The sequence below is a fragment of the Sorghum bicolor genome, chromosome 1, assembly GCF_000003195.3.
Source record: "Sorghum bicolor cultivar BTx623 chromosome 1, Sorghum_bicolor_NCBIv3, whole genome shotgun sequence".
In the NCBI taxonomy this organism is placed as follows: domain Eukaryota; kingdom Viridiplantae; phylum Streptophyta; class Magnoliopsida; order Poales; family Poaceae; genus Sorghum; species Sorghum bicolor.
In genome coordinates, this window is record NC_012870.2 from 77,036,676 (window position 1) to 77,058,013 (window position 21,338).

General features: G+C 43.5%; 3 protein-coding genes across 4 annotated transcripts; 2 read left to right on the forward strand and 1 right to left on the reverse strand.

The window, feature by feature from the left end:
* Nucleotides 1,655–6,937, forward strand: LOC8085466 (ras-related protein RABF1). The gene is made up of 8 exons (XM_002465796.2): nt 1,655–1,923; nt 2,376–2,452; nt 3,333–3,416; nt 3,513–3,607; nt 3,788–3,893; nt 4,246–4,335; nt 4,421–4,507; nt 6,574–6,937. Exons 1-8 carry the CDS (start codon nt 1,899–1,901, stop codon nt 6,610–6,612), a joined length of 603 nt encoding a protein of 200 aa, XP_002465841.1. The 5' UTR covers nt 1,655–1,898; the 3' UTR covers nt 6,613–6,937.
* On the forward strand, nt 7,434–11,960 carry LOC8085467 (cell division cycle protein 48 homolog). Its single transcript, XM_002465797.2, has 9 exons — nt 7,434–7,594; nt 7,729–7,891; nt 8,690–8,918; nt 9,344–10,110; nt 10,224–10,445; nt 10,533–10,604; nt 10,689–10,970; nt 11,057–11,416; nt 11,505–11,960. Exons 1-9 carry the CDS (start codon nt 7,560–7,562, stop codon nt 11,805–11,807), a joined length of 2,433 nt encoding a protein of 810 aa, XP_002465842.1. The 5' UTR covers nt 7,434–7,559; the 3' UTR covers nt 11,808–11,960.
* LOC8085468 (WD repeat-containing protein 3) lies at nt 13,111–20,395 on the reverse strand. Of its 2 annotated transcripts, none has more exons than XM_021449771.1 (12): nt 19,755–20,395; nt 18,242–18,457; nt 17,067–18,155; nt 16,537–16,659; nt 15,738–15,919; nt 15,417–15,648; nt 15,089–15,298; nt 14,880–15,008; nt 14,420–14,488; nt 13,761–13,883; nt 13,636–13,686; nt 13,111–13,543 (listed from the first exon to the last, which is right to left on the reverse strand). In XM_021449771.1, exons 1-12 carry the CDS (start codon nt 19,887–19,889, stop codon nt 13,394–13,396), a joined length of 2,709 nt encoding a protein of 902 aa, XP_021305446.1. In that variant the 5' UTR covers nt 19,890–20,395; the 3' UTR covers nt 13,111–13,393. The 2 variants fall into 2 exon arrangements, with proteins under 2 accessions (XP_021305446.1, XP_002468493.1); XM_002468448.2 differs by lacking the exon at nt 19,755–20,395 and adding an exon at nt 18,574–18,972.

The window sequence follows — 21,338 nt, forward strand, 5'->3', positions numbered from 1 at the left end:
AAACTTTTTCACAAGGTCTTCACGAACAGTTTCACAAAAGAGACACTATGGAATATCGATGCAAGACTACAAACTGATATTTGCATGTTCAGACTCAGAGCCATAGCTGTCTAGAACCAGAGATTTCCAACCATCCGTTTCAGTGATGAGGCCACCAACAACAACTACAATTCTACAAAGACCTTTATACGTGTAGAACAGCAAAATCTTGCAAGAAACCAACAACTTGACTTCTTAGCAGTAACACCTTTAACCCGACCTTACTAATTTGACTCTATAGCAGTGGGGTACAGTACAACACCAAAGCATGGATGTATGATCATCAGTTAGACTGTAGTTGTTTCCTCAAAAAAAAAAAGTTAGACTGTAGTTCTGAATTTCAGAACCCAACAGTTTTCAAATCTAAAAAAAACAGTTCAGGATTGGGAAAAGAAAGACACCTATAAAATAACCTACCCATCCTTTTCTTGCAACAAAGTAAAATTGGAGACCCTTTAGGAAAGGCAAAGGGGAGAGTGTGCTCTGTGCTGCATGCCTGCATGGACCACCACCTCCCTTTGGGCTCTTGGCATGTCACATCCCTGCTCCCAAATTCAGAGCTGCTTTTGCTTGTCCTCTATTTCCTCGACGCATCAGGCATGCCGAATGCAGCGCAGCGGGCAGACGATGAGACGAGGCTGGCTGCACTGGAAGGAAAGCGAAAGAGAAGAAACATTCCCTGCACGGGCACACTACGGACAGTGCAACCGCTTTGCCTTTACAGCCAGAGGGGCGCTGCGCTGCTGCAGGTCAACTTTGCAATCGACCTCCGCCTGCTTTGCGCACATGCGCGGTTAGTTGCTTGCACGGCCGCCTTGTTCAGTTCAGTTGAGTTCCACCACGAGGGTAGCAATGAATGGAGAGCATGGGAGACGAATGCGTGCATCCAGATGAAAGTTTCGCCAGATCAGTGAAGTTTCATCAAGTTTGCAGGCAATTTCGCATAGCAGTCGCAGAGACCAAAGGGAAAAGGAAAATGAGTGCTGAAATGTTGCAGAGCTTGCACTGCATTTTGCATCTTCACTCAAACAGAGAAAAAGAAAACAAGCATATATGAACGAATGTGCAGGAGAATTTCCTCCCGAAGCAAGACCACCCGGTAGCAAAGTTCTTCTTAACTTTATCACCACCTGACTTCCTATAAATAAGGCCAGTTGAAAGTTGCAAAGAACATAGGAAATGTCTAGCAGTTCGAAACACATCGATTCCGTACCTATATTGATTCTTCAGCTTTCGGTTCCAACTAAAACTGCAGAACAGTGAGCCTCTTGTGTTTCCAATCGATCGATGGATTCTTCAGTTATGATATTTCTGATCACAAATTCTGATTATGAAAAATATCATTCGTAGCATAGATTAGGTTGTTTACCTATCCACTCAAGTTAAAGTATCCGTATATACACAGGTAATAATCGTATTTACGTTAATGATGATCTATCTATCTATCATATACATAGTTTTTATAGAAAAAAAAAGTTCGAGAAAAGGGAAAAACCTGTGCATCACTATCACAAAAAGGCCAGTCAAGCCAGAATTCACGAGGCCCATTCTAGCAATACAGCCCGGCCCAAACATCGTGGATAAGACCTTTAACTGACAAGCGGACCCATGCCGCCCGAAGTGCCCAACGACTTGTGCCTTTGCTTTCCCCGACCCCCGACCCCGAGCAGCAGCAACGCGTCGCGTGTGCATCGCAACAACAACGAGATTCATCAGAGCCCAGACCACCGACGAGAAAGGACAAAACTGCGGCGGACCTACTCGGAGCCGGAGGCAGGGCAAAGGCCCGATCCCCCTTCCCCGCCGGTCGCCGCGCTCGTGCGCGCTAGCCCCGTCGACGCCGGCGGACAGCGTGAGCTATGGGTTGCTCCTCCTCCGTGCCAGGTTCGAGCTCGAGTCTTCAAAAATTCGAAGGTTCCGGTATAGGATTGCTGTATTTTGTCTTCAATTAGTGGCCGGAGGGGACAGAATAAAAGGTTAGCATCGGTTCCGGTGGGGTTTTGATGTGTAGTGGTTTAAGGCACTCAGTTCGTGGTGTGTTTTAGGGTTATGAGCTGTGCTTTGTAGATTATTTGGATTGGATTGATTGGAAGTGGCGGTTGCATGCCACCAAAAAGAAAGACCGTGTTCATGAAACCTGGCTAAGTGTGTACTGTGGTGGTGGACTTAGTTGTTTCTTTAGTTAATGTTTTGTTAATTTGGGGATTTAATGTGACAACAAGGTGTAGAAAAATGTGATCTGTAGTTGGGGAACATACAGTTTGAGCAGAAGATAGTCAAATTAGGTAATGTCTAGGTACATAATGGTAAAGCAGTATGTTTTTCCCCATTTTCAGCTAGAAGTACTGGAGGGCTGAACACTATCAGCAACGATAGCTCTCCCGCCACTGATTCAAAGGACTTGCGTGCTAAGGTTAGCCAAACTCCACCCTCTTTACCTTTTGTTATTATGGTGGTTGATCTCATATTTTCTTTCGCTTCTTTTGGTTGCTTCTCTTGGCTTAACATTGTTTGTGGTACCGGCATGTCAGCTGTATATTTAGGCTCACCTTCCCTAGATGCTCTAGTGAAGAATTCTGATAGCAGTAATGGAGGGGAAATTATTTAAATGCTTACAAGCACATAAAGGCGTCCTATATGTACTGAGACTTGTCTAGTATCCTCTTAATGCTCAGACACGTTGATGCTGTATATCATGCAATTGCTTAACATTTCATCCCTGCCAAGGGTTTTGGGGATCTTACCCAGTGAATCTGCGTATTGCAATACCTAATATACTCAGCAGGTTGTCATTTGTCTGTTTCTTCTCATTACCAATGACTGTGATCTAGAATTCAGTATACTTAATAATATGCTAGGGCATCATTTTAACTACCATAAGCGATATATGTACATACTCAGTTTTTTTTTTCTCATGGTGTATGTTTTTTTGCACAAGATGCCACATGCAAGCATCATGCCACATTCAACCTTTTTGTATGTCCTTCACATCTCGTATGCCAAACACACTGCCTTATGTGCTGTATTGATTTTTACAATTTCCAAGGAATCAAAATTTCAGCTACCCCACAAAATGTATTGCTTGCTATAGTGGCTATTAAATTTCGAGGTTGTGTTTCTTTTTTGTTACTATGCTTTATTTCTAGCTTAGAAGTTAGAAGTAGAAGCAGACAATTGAACACATTTGGTATAGAAGTTAATGCATTCAACCAAGCATATCAACACACTGTGATTTATCTAGTAAAACCTGATTAACGAATTTGTTTAATGTTTTCAACCTTTTCCTGCAATAGCTGGTATTGCTGGGAGACTCAGGTGTTGGGAAAAGCTGTATAGTTCTTCGCTTTGTTCGTGGTCAGTTTGATCCTACTTCCAAGGTGATTTCCTGTTTTGATCAGATCGAGCCATGAATGAAACTTTACTTTCAGTTGCAGCATTTCCATTCCCCAGCTTATCTTCTAAAATGGTTACAGGTAACTGTTGGTGCATCTTTTTTATCACAAACATTGGCATTGGAAGATTCAACAATAGTGAAGTTTGAAATTTGGGATACTGCTGGGCAAGAGAGGTAATTTGGTGTTGTAAACCAGTACTTATTTTGGATAATTAATTTGGGATACTTTGCAGCACATAGTCAAAAGAATTTTTATAGTATTCTATGCACATCTGATCCATCTTTCTTTGCAAGCACATGCATGTTTTTGCCCGAATCAAGAAGTCATGAGAATTGACAGCCGGTCAATTTCAGGTATGCTGCCTTGGCACCACTTTACTACAGAGGAGCTGCTGCTGCAATTGTTGTCTACGATATAACGAGTCCGGAATCATTTAGCAAAGCACAGTATTGGGTAAAGGTAAACTACCAGCAACCCTCTACTCTTCTGAGTTATTATGCTTGGTTTTCTCCCCATTCCCTATTACCGGTCTGTGCTTCTGCTTGAAACACTGATGTAATAAGGTACCTAAAACACTAGTACAGATTAGAAACAGATTGACATGGATATTATCATATGATATTCAACTGATTGTACCTGACCAACATTAGTACCTAGAAATGATCATGCACCTTGAATATTTATTTATCTTTAGCAGCTGACTCGGTGGTTATATTCAATCTTAGTGGTCTGAAATTCTATTATGGTTTGTACCCTGTTTTTGGTTTCAGGATTAAATACAGCACTTCTTTTTTTCATTCCCATTCTGCAGGAACTTCAGAAGCATGGTAGTCCTGGTATTGTAATGGTTTTGGTTGGGAATAAGGCTGACCTACATGATAATCGAAGTGTATCCTCGCAGGTAAGAGTATATGCTCACTGCCAACTGATAGGTATTGTATTGATGGCTGCTATGTGATTTTGACCATATGGTGTACTTGTTGCAGGATGCACAGGACTACGCAGAGAAGAACAATATGTTTTTCATTGAGACGTCAGCCAAGACAGCTGATAATATAAACCAACTGTTTGAGGTATGCTTTAAGTACATAAAATATTTTGTTTTACATAACATATTAACATGTAAGAGGATAAGCAAATCTAGCTGCAACTGTTAATGTTATTCTACTTTAAAAAAGATGAGGCTGAGCAACGCCTTGAACTTCTCAATTTTCTGTGCCTAGTAGATGAGATGGGTAGGCAAGGATAAACAAACTCACCCTCCCTTCGAGGCTCTGAGTTATTTAAGTTTAATCTTGCTTGATCTCCCAAATTGGCCATCCTTCATATGTATATATATAGGGCTGGCGGAGTTACAGTCCATTTAAGCTGACAAACCTCCTATACTTTAGCTAACTTAGTGAACAAGATATTCCCTACAATCATAGTCTTATGGCGTAAAGGCGAGGCACGGCGATGGGGGGGGGGGGGGGGGGGGGGGGGGGGCGCCTGGACGCCTAGGCGACGCCTTGAGAACTATGCCTACAATTTCAAATCTGACTCTCTCTAACTTGTTTTCTACTTGCCTGCCTTCTCCAAACGCCTCTGGCATTGTCTTCCAAGGAAAGCGCCCACAACACATCCTCCCTCCTCTGGAAACAGTTTGTCCCCGAGCTAAAAGTTTGGGTATTTGCCCCTTGAATTCTTCCAAGCCCTCCCAAGTAGTCTCAGCTTGACTTCGACCAAACCACTTAACTGAAACTTCCCATGTGGCACAGTTGAGGCGAGCACAAATAACCTTGGCAGGGACTGGCAGTACTTGGCCACGCTTGATGGGAGGAAGCTGCACCTGTTCCTGAGGAGGATCACCAATTTATTTCTTGAGAAAGGCCACATGATACACATTATGAATAAGAGCCTTTGATGGCAAAGCGAGGCGATATGCCTTAGACCTGACATGCTCCTCCACATGAAAGGGTGCATAAAAGTTAGATGCCAACTTAGCAGCTCATTTGCCTGTAATGACTGTGGCTATGCGCTGATGCAAAAGGAGCCACACCCAATCACAAACTGGAAACTCCACATCACAGTGGCCCTTGTCATATTGGCACTTCATCAGCTCTTGAGCATGGGCAAGATGGTCATGGATTTCACCAAAAACATGCCACGAGCTCCAAGCTGCTTGTCCCAAGGACGACACTTAAGCAAGTCTTGGATCATAAGGGATCAATTTAGGTGGGTCTTGACCATAAACCACATTAAATGGGTAGTCTTCAGCGCCATTTGGAATGATGTGTGGTAGCAATATTGTGCCCTAGGAAGCCATTGAAGGCAACTCTGAGGACGGTCACCAGCAAGGCAACACAGGTACATTCCCAATGTGCGATATGTAACGTCTGGTTGGTCATCGGTTTGCGGGTGAAAAGCTGTGCTGATTCGAAACTTGACACCCATGAGATTGAACAACTCTGTCCAGGGGCAGGGTCACGGTCACCGACAATGGAGCACAGCAACCCCTGAAGCCACACTATATGTTGTCGAACAAGACCTGCGCGATGGAGACCGTAGAGCTGAGCGAAGAAAATGTGCATACTTTGAGAAGCGGTCTATCATCGTGACGCCCACTGATAAGCTCTTGATAAAGTCCATGGCTATGTCAGCCCACACCAAGCTGGGCGTGGCAAGGGGCTGGAGCAGTCCGACCAGGTGGAGATGCCTGGCAGGCAGCTCTTGATGAAGTCCCAGATGAGCCTGGCTACATTCGGCTTGTAGATAAATCACACACACACACACTGCAGCTTCTTTTTAATGCCTTCATGGCACACAGGCCATCAGCCGGGTTCAAGATCTGTGGCCACGACATGGAGGGCGATGACACAAAAATGCCCACATCATGCAGGACCAGGCCATCTGCACGGCCTGAGAAACTTTACTTAGGCCTCTTCGTTTCATCCCTAAACCATCTAAACCATGGGGATTGAGGGGGATTGATTTGTGATCCCTAAACATAATACCACATCTGTTTTTACCAGCCATGTATTATTCGCTTATGTCGAATTTTCAGTTTCAAATTTGAATCTGTAGCCATGCATACCGTTACTAGTATGCAGCTGTGTGGTGACCATCGCATCCTCCTAACATGACCGTGTTCCTGTAACAGGAAATTGCAAAGAGGTTGCCTAGGCCAACGGCATCGTGACAAAGCACTTGTGTGTATTCAAGAGTGACACAAATACAAGCTTGTACCATGTAATGCATGCCAAGTGCCAGCCCATATATATGGGTACTGTATGGAACTATGGAAGACCTCTCATGTAAAGATTTTTTTTTCATTCTGTTATAATTGTGGAGGACCTTCGGTATTGAATATCCTCTGATGTCGCAACTATTGGTCACTGGTGACGAAGTGCTTTTCTTTTCCTTTACCTTTTTTCTAGGGCAATTCTATCTAACAACAAAGAAGATACGTAAACTTCATGTAAACTGCCAGAATAGATGCGTGCTTGTTATTCTTTAATTTTTAAGACGTTCGACACTTCGACGTGGTCTGCCCTAACCTGATTACGAAAACAGGATTTTTGGCATTACAATTCACTACATTGCTGAATGACTATCGCTGAAGCTGCATGTGGCCATGTGCACCGTATCTAACACTACTGCTCCTACATCACAGGGTTTCTTTCAGTAGTAGGTAAGATCAACAAGATATATACCAAACAATTCCTTGCAACTTGCAATTGACCATCAACGAACAACACCACATCCTACAGAAACTGCCATGTGGGCCCGTCCGCCCCATATAATCCATGGACCGCAGTCTTCAAGTCGGCCACGGCCCACGGGCTAACTAACCCGAATTAGGCTGTCATGTGGGACCACGGACGCTCGGACCCCGCACGTCATTGAGAAACCGAGCCCGAGAGCCCCTTACCCCAAAAAAAAAAAAGAGAAAGAAACCGAGCCCGAGAGGTAGAGAAGTCCCGAACCGGAACCCCTGCTCCAAGAAAGAAGCTATAAAGGCGGACCTATCCCCTGCCCCCTCCTCGTCTTCATCTTCACTTGAGCCCCCGAACCCGAACGAACACCCGCAAATATCTGTCGCCGTCCTCGCGAACAGCACCAACCGCCGCTCCGAATTCGATCGCCATGGCGAGCCAAGGCGAGCCGTCTTCGTCGGATCCGTGAGTACCCGCTCCGATCTGGCCGCTCGCACCTAGGGCTTAGATCTGGTGGTGGTGGTGGTGCGAGAAGAGAGGGTTTTGGAGGGATTTTATTGGTGATTTTTTTTTTGACACTGTGGTGGTGTGTGGAGCAGGAAGGGGAAGAAGGATTACTCGACGGCGATCCTCGAGAGGAAGAAGTCGCCGAACCGGCTGGTGGTCGACGAGGCCACCAATGATGACAACTCCGTCGTCGCTCTGCACCCGGACACTATGGAGAGGCTCCAGCTCTTCCGCGGTGACACTGTCCTGCTCAAGGTACGGATGAGCTCTTTACCTCGCCAACTCTTATGTTTCGATTAGATGATTACGGGGTCTTGGTTGTGGTGATTGTTTACTGTGTAGATTACAACTCCGTTGTGAAAGCTGTGACCTTTGTCGCTGTTATTTTGTAATCTTAGTCATAGATTTGGGGAAACTAAATGCTTGGTTGGTGAGATATTTATAACTATTAGTCGCTTACATTTTGAAAGTTTGACCTTGTTGCGGTTTTCTATATTGGTTGAAGGGTTGATTTGTGATGGCTGATGAGAATTGCAGTACTTGGCTTTGTTTGTTCCTGGTTTGTTTTAGTCATTACTCATGGTTCGTAGCTGTTGTGAGAATTTAATAGGGTAGGGTTCCTGACCCTGTAGTACTGTAATTATGTGATAGTGCATAAATCTATGTTTTCCTCATGACCAAGTTAAATTGTGTGGTAGGGCTTGTATCCTGACCAATCTATATGCAGCTAGGTATGCCACTGTGCTTTTGGACATGTTATATTGTTTGTAGTTTTCATTGTTCGGAAATTTGATGCTTTGAACCTGTAGCATAAATTATTCTGGTCCTGTTGCCATCCTGCTGTACATGTACTGCATAAAGAGGAAGGCTTTTTCTATGATGCTATGAGGTTTGTTGAATTGCTTGTTATAGCTACATTACTTGGAACATTACGTATTATACTCTATAGTTTCCCCATACAATTGTTCTTTGAATTTGGGACTGGCATGAAATAATATGTGGTCACCACCACTTGATTCTTGTCTGCTGACATTTTGGATCACTTCATTGCAGGGTAAGAAGAGAAAGGACACTATCTGCATCGTGCTTGCAGATGACACGTGTGAGGAGCCAAAGGTCCGAATGAATAAGGTTGTCAGGAAGAACTTGAGGGTACGGCTTGGTGATGTGGTATCTGTCCATCAATGCCCAGATGTCAAATACGGGAAGCGCGTGCACATACTTCCAATTGATGACACCATTGAAGGCATCACTGGCAACTTATTTGACGCCTTTCTAAAACGTGAGATTTCTTTATCACCTCCTTGTTCTCTTAAACACTTATTTTGACAATACACAAAATTTACTTTAGATGTGCATTTAATTGGAACTATTTGTTTATATAGCTTTATGTGTGTTGATAGATGGTATTTGTGGTACTAAACAAGCTCAGTTCTGAGTTGTCCAGGTGTTAGTACTAGTTTCCATGATTTGGTTGCATCTCTGAACTATCATCATTTATTCTGCTTACTAAGCTACATTATTGCATCGTTGGTAAATGGAGTATGCGATACCTTGATAGATATCTAACCATCTGTAGATGATAAGACTACTGGGCAACCTACAATTCGTTATTAACTTGCTAGTCTGCTTTACTGTGTTTTCTTTTCTTCTGCTGTAGTCAGTTTCATTTTTTTTTTGCTAAATACTTTATCTTCAACTTTTCAGCATACTTCCTTGAAGCCTATCGTCCTTTGAGGAAAGGAGACCTTTTCCTAGTCAGAGGTGGCATGAGAAGTGTAGAATTCAAAGTCATAGAGACTGATCCTATAGAGTATTGTATCGTTGCACCAGATACAGAAATATTCTGTGAGGGTGAGCCTGTTAAGAGGGAGGATGAGGAAAGACTTGATGAGGTTGGCTATGATGATGTTGGTGGAGTTAGAAAGCAGATGGCCCAAATTAGAGAACTGGTTGAACTTCCACTGCGTCATCCCCAGCTTTTCAAGTCTATTGGTGTGAAGCCACCAAAGGGCATATTGCTGTTTGGGCCTCCTGGATCTGGCAAGACCCTTATTGCTAGAGCTGTAGCTAATGAGACAGGTGCTTTCTTCTTTTTGATAAATGGGCCAGAAATCATGTCAAAACTAGCAGGAGAAAGTGAAAGTAATCTCAGAAAGGCATTTGAAGAAGCTGAAAAAAATGCACCTTCCATCATTTTTATTGATGAGATAGATTCCATAGCTCCTAAGAGAGAAAAGACCCATGGAGAAGTTGAAAGGCGTATTGTTTCACAGCTCTTGACTCTTATGGATGGTCTGAAGTCTCGTGCACATGTTATTGTTATGGGTGCCACAAACCGTCCAAACAGTATCGATCCTGCTCTTAGAAGGTTTGGTAGGTTTGATCGTGAGATTGATATTGGTGTTCCAGATGAAGTTGGACGCCTTGAGGTTCTCCGGATTCACACCAAAAACATGAAGTTGGCTGAAAATGTAAGTTACATTCACTGATACTCGTATTGATGTGAATGTTTGCTATGCTATTTATTCAGTTTTATATTTGAAACCAATTTTGAATTCTCAACTACAATACAATACTGTTGCAGGTTGACTTGGAGCTCATTGCGAAGGATACCCATGGTTATGTTGGTGCTGATCTTGCAGCCCTTTGTACCGAAGCTGCTCTTCAATGCATCCGTGAGAAGATGGATATTATAGATCTTGAGGATGAGACCATAGATGCTGAGATATTGAACTCTATGGCTGTCACAAATGACCATTTCAAGACTGCACTTGGGACAAGCAACCCATCTGCTCTGCGTGAAACTGTAAGTATCTGTCGGACTAACCTATTCTGCATGTTGTCATAAATTTCAACTTGTTCCAGAAGCGAGCCTTAACTTTTCTTTTTCCAGGTTGTTGAAGTTCCAAATGTCTCTTGGGAAGATATTGGTGGTCTGGAAAATGTTAAGAGGGAGCTACAGGAGGTATTTTGGTTTCATATATATTTGTTCTGATGTGAAATTGTCATTTCTTAGTTACCATTTATTAACAAACTTCAATTCTTGCAGACTGTTCAATATCCTGTAGAGCATCCCGAGAAATTTGAAAAGTTTGGCATGTCTCCTTCAAAGGGTGTTTTGTTTTATGGCCCTCCTGGCTGTGGCAAGACTTTGTTGGCCAAGGCAATTGCTAATGAATGCCAGGCTAACTTCATTAGTGTGAAGGGTCCTGAACTGCTTACCATGTGGTTTGGTGAGAGCGAGGCTAATGTCCGTGAGATTTTTGATAAGGCTAGGCAGTCTGCTCCATGTGTCCTCTTCTTCGATGAGCTTGATTCCATTGCTACTCAGGTATAGCCTCTCGCTTATGCTCATGTGCTCACACTGATACAACCTGCAAATGAATTCTAACTGACAATTATTACTGTGAATTTCAGAGAGGAAGCAGTGTTGGTGACGCAGGTGGTGCTGCTGATAGGGTGTTGAACCAGCTGCTTACTGAGATGGATGGCATGAATGCTAAGAAGACTGTTTTCATCATCGGTGCAACTAACAGACCAGATATCATTGACCCTGCCCTGCTGAGGCCAGGGCGTCTGGATCAGCTTATCTACATTCCTCTACCTGATGAGCAATCCAGGCTCCAGATCTTCAAAGCCTGCCTCAGGAAGTCTCCTGTGGCTAAGGATGTCGACTTGAATGCTCTTGCCAAATACACCCAGGGTTTCAGTGGTGCAGATATCACTGAGATCTGCCAGCGTGCGTGCAAGTATGCTATCAGGGAGAACATCGAGAAGGTAATAACCCCTTTGCTCGGAATTGGTTTTGCAGCATTGGTTATGCAGAGTGTTATGCTTGTTTGCTAACGGAGACATTCTATTTCAGGATATCGAGAGGGAGCGGCGCAGGAAGGACAACCCTGAGGCTATGGAGGAAGACGAGGTAGACGACATTGCTGAGATCAAGGCTGCTCACTTCGAGGAGTCGATGAAGTTCGCCCGACGCAGTGTTAGTGATGCCGACATCCGCAAGTACCAGGCCTTCGCCCAGACACTCCAGCAGTCCCGTGGGTTTGGCAGCGAGTTCCGTTTCCCGGACCAACCGACGGCAGCTGCGGGATCTGCTGGTGCGGCCGATCCTTTTGCATCCGCTGCAGCAGCAGCTGACGATGATGACTTGTATAATTAGTTTAGCAGTCCTGTGACGCTTCTTGAGTACTTTCCTTCGTTATATATGCTTATTATATATATTAATGTTACACTTATGTGTAAGACACGGGCAGTGGCTGTACCTATACAGTTAAGTTAATATTTTATTAGTATAGGTCCTTAAATCGTGCCATCTGTTTTGCATGCTTGCCTGGTGCCAACGTTTGTGTTGATTTGAGAAAAAAATGGCCAATTCTCCTCCCCGTTTGGCATGGCTGCTCCAGCGACTTCAGAAGCCGTTTGGAGCCGTTTTGTGCCAAACGGGGTAAAATAGAATGGCTCTACTAAGGAAGCCTCTAAAAACGTGCTTTCATAGAGCTTTGCGATGTGAAGGAGCCAAAAATAGTGGCTTCTCCTAGCTTTATCTCATTCTAGAAAAGAGTTGTTTTGCCAAATAGTTTACCAAAATGGTTCCAGCTCCACCGATAGAGCTGTTCATGGAGCTGAAGCTCCAAAAAACAGCTTCACTAGTGAAGTAAAAAACAGCTTCACTAGTGAAGTAGAGCCGTGCATGTAAATGTTGGTGGCGGTATCCGTTGGGACCTCCGTGCTCGCGGGGGCGCAAAACCATCAGGAGAGCTTAGATTGGTACTACCTTATCATGAGAGTGGTACTCCCCTTCCGTTTAAACATTAACTAAATTTTGTATAAAAATATACTAATGTTCATGATATATAATAGGTTACCGTTAGATTAGTTGTATCGTACATTTTCAAAATACATTTATTTAAATTTATTTGAATACATAAATACTAATATTATTTACTATAAATTTGGATGAACTTGGGGTAGTTTACTTGACACAGATGGCTAAACTTAGATTATTTTAACTGATGAATCACATAATTACATTTTTTATGGACAGATGAGATACTGACTTGCCACCAGGCAACAGAGGAACGGACAAAAAAAGAAAGAGAAAAAAAAACTGATGACGGGTTAGTCCGGACATAAGCCATTTGAATGAGATAATGACCTAGGAAGGCGTGTTTAGCGATTGTTTGAAATCGAGTTGAATGTGATCGAGAGACGTAGAAGATGTTTTCATGCAACGACTGCAATTTGCTCTTTCCTTCTTTTGTTTCATACATGATTGATGGCATGGTTATTTCCAAAGTGGATGCGCTGACCATGTCATTGCCTTCGCGCGCTGGGACATGCCATCACATTGAATCACCATATCGTCACGGGGATTCAAATCGCTGGTTTAAATTCAGACCCGGGACGACAGGAGGCTCCAGCACTACTGGATAGACCAGTCACAATGTCACATGCATCCACGATTTCATCAGATACGCAAGTCGAACATCTATGGGCATCCAGAAAGTTTGAATATGAACCTTCTGTAAGGTCTAGGACTAAACTGAATGTGAATCGGCAAAAAAAAAAAACACTAAACTGAATGTGACGGGCCATGCTACTCTCACTTTATGTCCACGCACCTTGTGATTACACTCATCTATCAAAAATTCTGCGTGCTCGTGAACCAAGGAAATGTCAAATGAGCACGTCCATGTGTAGTTACAAAAGTAGAGCACAACAATACAACATTCTTTGTTTGTTGGCTCAGCTTTCTGCGGACGTTTTCTTTCTCTTCTTTTTCCTTTTTTCATCCCCATCGACCCTACTTGACCGCTTCGACAGTTCCTGCTTGATTTCCATGAGTTTCGCCTTGGCATCACGGAAAGGTGCATCTGATCTCATCGCCAACAATTCCTAAAACATGGGCACATAACATAATATCAGCTAAACTTACAAGTAAAATATCTAGTAGCTCAAAATTTCAGGGCGAAAAAGGGACACCGTACTTTTACATGATCCATTGCGGCAAGGTTGAAGCCTATAGTATCCTTGCATTCCTGGGGGCAAAGGTAAGATGGGTGATCAGAATGTTGCAAAGCTGCTTGTTAAATTTCAAGAAAAGCTAAATTACCTTTACTCTACAGTAAAGAATATCCTTAAGTTCTGTCAACAAGGATCTTGCAGCTGGGGTAGCAGTTAATTGATTATGATGTGTCTGAAGGAGCACTAAGCAAACCCTACAAACAAGCTCAACCTGCAAGGTTATACCAGAAATCAGTATATGGCATGTGGTGCTTCAGGAAAATGAAGGAAATCAAAATGTTGAGTTGTGATTGTGACAGTGAAGTATATGAAACACAATTGATCAACATGGTTTTTCCAAAGGAAATAAAACTACAAAATACATGTGCTAGTAACATCCATATTTGCTGATTGTAGGAGGCACAAGTAGAGAAACAATTATGTTTGTATCTACAGAGACCTGTGTAAACATAACCATTGCACACCACAAAAACTCACTATGTTCAGTATTCAAAGACTAACCACCAATCAAGACAGCAGAAATATGCAATATAATGTGGAACAAACTGGGAAAGTGGTACTTCGAAGAACAAGAATTGCAGACACCAATTTTTAACATAAAAGGCAACATCACAATCAACAATGACAAAACTAGCCAGAAATATTTGATGTGAGCACAAATTGAGAAATCTAGCAGATAATGCTATTGACGTTATTGTGATTATTGGCATAATAGCAAACACATTATATATCAATGCATTATTTTACCTTTGAAGGAACTAGAGACCACTCCTTCAAGTAGGACATGAGCTTTAGTGCATCCGAGAATGGCAATGCCTGGTCCAAAGATATATATTTTTTTAAGAAAATGTATGTATAAATGATAATTGCCAGAAACAAATTTATGATCAATCACAGGTAATGAGAAGCACTATTACTATGATCTCAAATTTGAAGCCAATGGATGATAGGATAAGGAAATAAGGAATTGATGTTTTTAACTAAAGAAAGAGTTGAATTGACCAGTGATTCACAAAATTTTTATTAGTAAAACTAACCATACAAAGTTACTTTCAAATATACAATATACAGGAAGAAAAGAGGTAACAAGTTTACACACAGTTTAGTTTGCCGCGAACCATGAAGATTAACATAAACTCATCAGAAATTTTGGCAAGTGGAATTACACTGCTAAGCAGTCTATCACCAAAGAACAGCAAACACATACCAAGAGGGCCTGCTCCAAATCATTTGGACGGATGTTTGAAACTACATTCAGAACATAATCTGAAGGTGAATGCCCTTGCATTATAACATTAGGTTGAAATTTAGCTGCCTTCGCATTAATTTGCTCTTCCTGAAAATTGTGAAACATGAAGATCAAGAAAATGTTCCATCATTATCTATGGGTGGAACAAGGGTAATATATGAGTGTACCATTTTATGCTGATTAATGCGTTTTAGTTCCTCCTCAGCAGTGTCAAGTGCATCCATGATTGCGTCAGCAGAGGTTACTGTCTCTTTTGTTTTCCTACCAGGAACACCCACAGAACCTTCATCAGGGGCATCATCTTTCTGCCCATATCTATACTCATCATTTTCTAAATCAGCCTCAAAGGTTTCTTCCAATCTTTTCTCCTTCTCTTCCTGGGGTATGATTTAGGGGTGAAAAAAGCAATCTCTAAGAAGCTTGAAGAAACTGCAAGAATATGTTCTGAGGCTACCAAAAAAAAAATCATCTCAACCCTCTATAATCACAAAATACCTCAATGAACAGTTGTTCTTCAGTACGATCCCAACGCCGAATGGAGCGATCATGCGAACCTGTTACAATAAAATCACCACGACTGCTGATTGTGAGGCACCAAACTTCAGCATGATGTCCTTCAAGTGTTAACAACAACTCAAATTTATCAGCATCCCAGTACTTCACAGTGCGATCTTTCCCCACACTGAACATATAATGAGTTCTATACACAAACTTAACATCCATCACGCTGCAAAGTGAAGACAACCAATAAATTATATAGGGTTCTGCCTATAATCAAAACAATTAAAACACAACAATTAAAAAGCAATATCATACCTGTCTGAATGAGCAAATATAGATCTGTGGCAGTCCCCGAAATCCATACCCCAAATCTTCAAATTTTTGTCCGCGGAGCCAGTAACTAGCAAAGCCCCATCAGATGATATGTCCATACAGAGAACTGGAAGTTTGTGCCCATAAAGGTTTAGAGAAGGTTTCAGTGTGTCCATGTGGTAGACCTGTATAAACATAAGAATGTTTGAGGCAAGAAAAGTAACAAGAGGTAAATATAAATTGAAGCAACTTTTTATTCCTAATGGTTTCCACTTTCCGAAATGTAGTTTTGTGACTCAGGAAAACCACGATCAAATTTCTATGTGAAATGCGGAAGTTGTCCACAAGGTTCATGGCTTTGATCAGAACAATGTTATTACTAAATAATAACAGAAGTAATTATCTAAGTAGCAACCAAACTTAGCATAGAAAGTGAAATCCAGAGTGACATCTCTTAGATTTTACATTTTCAGGAGAATTAGAGAAGGGCAAATGATGATTTTCATGTGTCAGCAATCAATTCAATCACTGACTCACTGCAGACACACTAAGAACCAATTTATCAAATGTGCAGACTATAAATATTGCCACTTCTTTTTTTCTAAGCAAATAAGCACCTAATGCAAACATGGACCAGGGGTTCAGGTCCACCAATCCCATACCATCTCTCCAAAAACTATAATCTAAATACATATAAATAATATTCTAAACACATAAATGATAGTGTAATTCCAAATTTCCAGTTAATAAAACCCCATATAAAAGGGAAAGTTCTGTGAGTAGAAATGATTGAGAGAGCAACCTTGACATGGCAATCCAAGAGAGCAACAGCAATGTGCTTTCCTTCGGGACTGATCGAGACAGCAAGGACATCTTCGGTCATCTTCAAGGTCCTCACATTAGTTACAGTCAGCTGCTTAGAGTCCTGTAACAAAGTTAAGAAATCAATAAGCTGCTTAGTAGAGTTATTGGGATTATACAAAGAACTCCAGAAATAAATAATAGCCACATGACTGAATCTATGGATACAGAGATGAACAAGTCATTTGATCATAAAAAAGGTACTGCATCAACAGTGACACACAAAATTATTTTGACCTGGAACTGGTATTCAAGCACTTAATGTAACATCGAATTGAGTTGATGGATGGAGCAACAATTTTTCAGGTGAAAAAAAAATACAGAAGATAGTCATATAAGAAAATCAACATCATTCAATATAAAAATGGTATATTTTACTAGGAACTGATCTGTGGAGAAGTAACTAGGAAAATAGGAACTGATGCACAACATTACTTGACGCGTTCTATATGGAATACACAGGAGGCTCACATTATCAGACTTCTGCACCAATTGGTATTCCCAGAACTTGACATCATGATCAGCACTTCCAGTGACAAAGCCTCGCGCACCAACAGTTCCATCCTCATCTGGAATAGGTACAATTGATCGTATGGAGCCAGCATGAGCTTCTATGGCCTCAGTTAAGCTCCCACTAGCAATATCCACAATCTCCAAAGCACCACTTTGTGTACCAACAAGAGCAAACCGATTTCCAACGAAAGTACTGCACAGCCCATATCCAGAGTCAATGGTCCGAAGGCATTCCCCTGTACTAGGATTCCATATCTTGACAGCATTGTGGCTAGTCGACATCAGAAGGTTGTCCTCAGAATTAAGGGAGATGCTCCTGATGTCAGAACGGTGTCCATGCATCTCAACCGAGTACATCTTCGATACCTTCTCGCTATCCACTGAGTACGTCTCAAGCATGTTATTGTTGAGTGATAGAGACAAAATGGCAAGGCATCCTCTTGGAGGATTACTTGGAGAGAATGCAACCGAGCATATTTTTTTGCTTGCCCGTAAAACTTGAAATAGCTTAAATACATCGGTGACGATAACAGTGGGATTTTGTAAGTTTTTAGCTGGTAAAGGATCAATGATAGTGCCATTATCTTCGGCAATCATGGATTTCGCAGATGCTTTCTCCTTCTTTCTGTTCACCCGCCTTTTGGCCTTACGTGCAGCCTCTGTTTCATCAAGAACCCTATAAATATCTGCTGTCTTCCCAGCCACCTGGCATACCACAAGACTACCATCCCTATTAAACCTAACATTTGCCACTCGTTCCTTGCTCTGCCGTGGAATCTCACCAAATAGCTTGAGCACATCCCACTTGCTCCAATCCTCACCCTCCTCCACTGATTGTCGGATTCTAAACACCTGCAGCTCTGGATCAGCAGACCCAGACACTAAAAACCTCTCGCTAGGATCCACATCCATTGACCAAATCTCACTGCGGTGACCACCAACGATTTGTAGACAGTGCTGTGTTTCAAGGTCCCAAACCCTGATAAACTTGTCCTTGGAGCAGCTCACCAGCTTCTTACCAGAATCGAGAAACACCAAATCGGTGACCTGCACAGGGTAATCCCCTCAATTAGCACTACTAAGCTTTGCTAACCAATCAAACAGACTCAGAGACATGTGAAGCCCCAATGTACCTGATCACGGTGCCCACGCAAACGGAAGAGCCCAGCCTGCGCAACCACGTCCCAGAGGATGACATCGCAGTCCTTGCTGCCAGAAGCGAGGACGGCGCCAGAGGGGCCGAAGCGGAGGGCGGAGGCAGCGGAGCGGTGCCCGTGGAGGGTTGCCTCGCAGCCACCTGTTTCCGCGTCCCACAGCCTGATGCTCCCATCCGCGTGCCCGCTCGCAATCTATACCAAACAAGAACACCAACGCACGAAATTGAGCCAAATTCAAACGCGGGAACCAGCCAGCCAAATTCGCAGAGAACTGAAGGCAGGGAGAGCCGGAGGGGGGTCAGGGGTACCGAAGAGGAGACGGCGGCGGAGGGGGAGGAAGCGATGCAGGAGACGGCGAGCGAGAAGGAGGAGGAGGAAGGTGCGAAGGAGACAGAGGGGAGACCACGCTTGAGGTCCCAGGCGACGAGGCGGTCGAGGGCGGCGGCGAGGAGGCGGCGGCCGGAGGGGTCGTAGACGACGTTGGACTCCGGCGACGCAATCACACCGAAGGTGAGGGCCGGCTCGTAGCGGAGGTAAGCCTTCACCATGGCGGGCGGCCGCCGGCGGCGTGGGCTGTGTGGTTCGGGCAGCGCACTTGTGTTGTGTGTTAGGGTTTATGGCGGCGAGTAGAAGGGGCCCGGACCCCGGGGTTTTATTTGATGTATTTTTATATATAGATAAATTCTTTTAGACATAAATTCTGATACTAATTTTTATAATCTCAAAAAAAAAGTTACTATAAGTTAAACTTGAATCTTTTAAAAACTTTAATTTTAAATTTTTTGCTTCATAGAAAACGAAGAGGCTAGAGCATCTTCAGTAGTCTCTAATACCTCTCTTTTTTTAGTGGTTACCAATATTTCTCTCATCTCTTGTCAAAGAAAAGGGGAGATATAACTCCCCTAATAATATAAGAATCATCTCAACTACTAATTTTCAGTCATATCTATACCTATCTATAAAGAGCCAAAATTTTAGTCTGCCCAATAATTTTTCTGCCACCATATCTGTTCTATCCGCCCAGTTCAAATCCATGTCTGCCTCGGAATGCTTCCGCGTGCTGTACATCTCCACGCGTCTATTCATACGGAACCAAGAGCAAGCCGCAGACGAAGAGCTGGGCGGGTGAGACGGAGATAAAACCGGAGCGGATGACCACGCGCCCGCGTGGACCCACCTCCACCTCCGCACGGGGCACGACGGTATCCGCATCGGCGCCGACCTCGCCGCCATCGCAGAAAAAGATCTCACCGCGGTCTCCGGGACGGGGCGCACGACGGATTGGACACGGCCCCCGACCCCGAGAGCGTGGCGGGGAGGCTGAGCCCTACCGCAGACGACGACGTGGCACGTCGAGCTCGAGGAGGTCGCCGTCGGCGCCCGCAGCGGCCGCGACATGGGTCGGGACGGGCAGGGGTGGGCGGGACAGCGATGGTTCATGGGACTGCGAGGATGCCAAATCGGTGGCGGAGGCCGGCGAGAAGCTTACAGAGGCGCGGATCTGGAGGCTGCCAATCCGACGGTATCCGCACCGGCGCCGACCTCGCCGCCATCGCGGAACAGGATCCTGCGGCGGTCTCCGGGACGGGGCGCGCGGCGGATTGGATGGGCCCCCGACCCCCATGATCGCGGCGAGGAGGCTGAGCCCTACCGCGGACGACGGCGTTGTCGACCGGAGCACGTTGGGCTCGAGGAGGTCGTCGTCGGACAGCGATGGTCAGGGGGCGCCGCCGCCGGCAGGCTGGGGAGAGTGAGGATGCCAAATCGGTGGCGGAGGCCGGCGAGGAGCTTACAGAGGTGCGGATGATTTAGAGGCTGCCGATCTGGTTCCGGCGAACGGCATGGCTGCGGAGCTTCTGCGGCAGCGGGGCGAGCGTCTGTGGTTAGTTGCGGCGGTGGGGCATCCTGTGCGTGCGTGCGTGCGTGCTGTAGAGTGCCTTCGTGCCTGGGTGCGAGCAGCGTGCGGTAGAGTGCGTGTGTGCTGCCTGGGTGAGTGCGTTCGTGATGTTAGGGGCTGCGGCTGGTGCCGGTCTTTGTAGTTAGTTTTATTTTAATTCAGTCTTTGCCGAGCGTAACTTTAGGATTGACCCTCAGTAAAAAAATAGTTTGTCAAAGGCCAAGGCTGGTATAAAAAACATTGGTTTTTTCCCTATTTTCTTAGACGTCCTAAAGTATTTAAAAGTACATGTTCAAATTTGGTGAAATTTTGAACTTTTTTTTATATATTTCCTCAATTTATTTTTGTTGATTTTTTTGAATATTTTAAATTTAAACTGCAGGTGCATGGAATAATGCGATTTAGTGCTTCAAAAAAATATTATTCATGGTATTTGATGTACGTTGAGTCCATATACACGAAATCACATCAAATTTCAGGCATCGTAAACTTTACGTAACATGACGAGAGGAACTTGTTAGAAAAGTGCTTAAAATTATATAAAATTCATGCGAAGTCTGAAATTCATAAAACTTATTGTGGTTCCATGTTATAGCATGTTAGGCTATGGTAAAAAATTGAGAAGGTTTCGAATAAGTTGTGACGTTGGATGTCTAAAACTCAGGCATCTTCAGAGGTGATCAAGCTAAAGCAGTACATATCTAAATAGTACGAAAATTGATCCCAATACATATTAGAACATATAATGTGACCATTGCATAAATCTTTAAACAATAAGTCATCTATATGACTAATCAGTAAATTATATATCCCGTTGCAACGCACGGGCACATTTTACTAGTTTTCTCTTATACTCATATGGGACCCACCTTTCTTATGGGTGTTGGGAAAGATATTTTGGGGTACTGTTGTTGCATCTCTCCTGATAAATCTAGAAAGTGGTATTGGGCTACCCCAATACTATCTTGTTAGGAGACTTGTACTGGGGAACTATTGTAGATGCTCTTATGCAAATTATAGTAGCCTAGGGTTCCATCAAGTGTAACTTTGTGAACACTAGCTACGTGAGCTATATGTACATTCACCAAGGCAAACTTTATTACCATAGGCATTGGTCAAAGAATAGAATATTTGTATATTTACATCATCGAGTGTGATTCTACTATTTTTATTAAT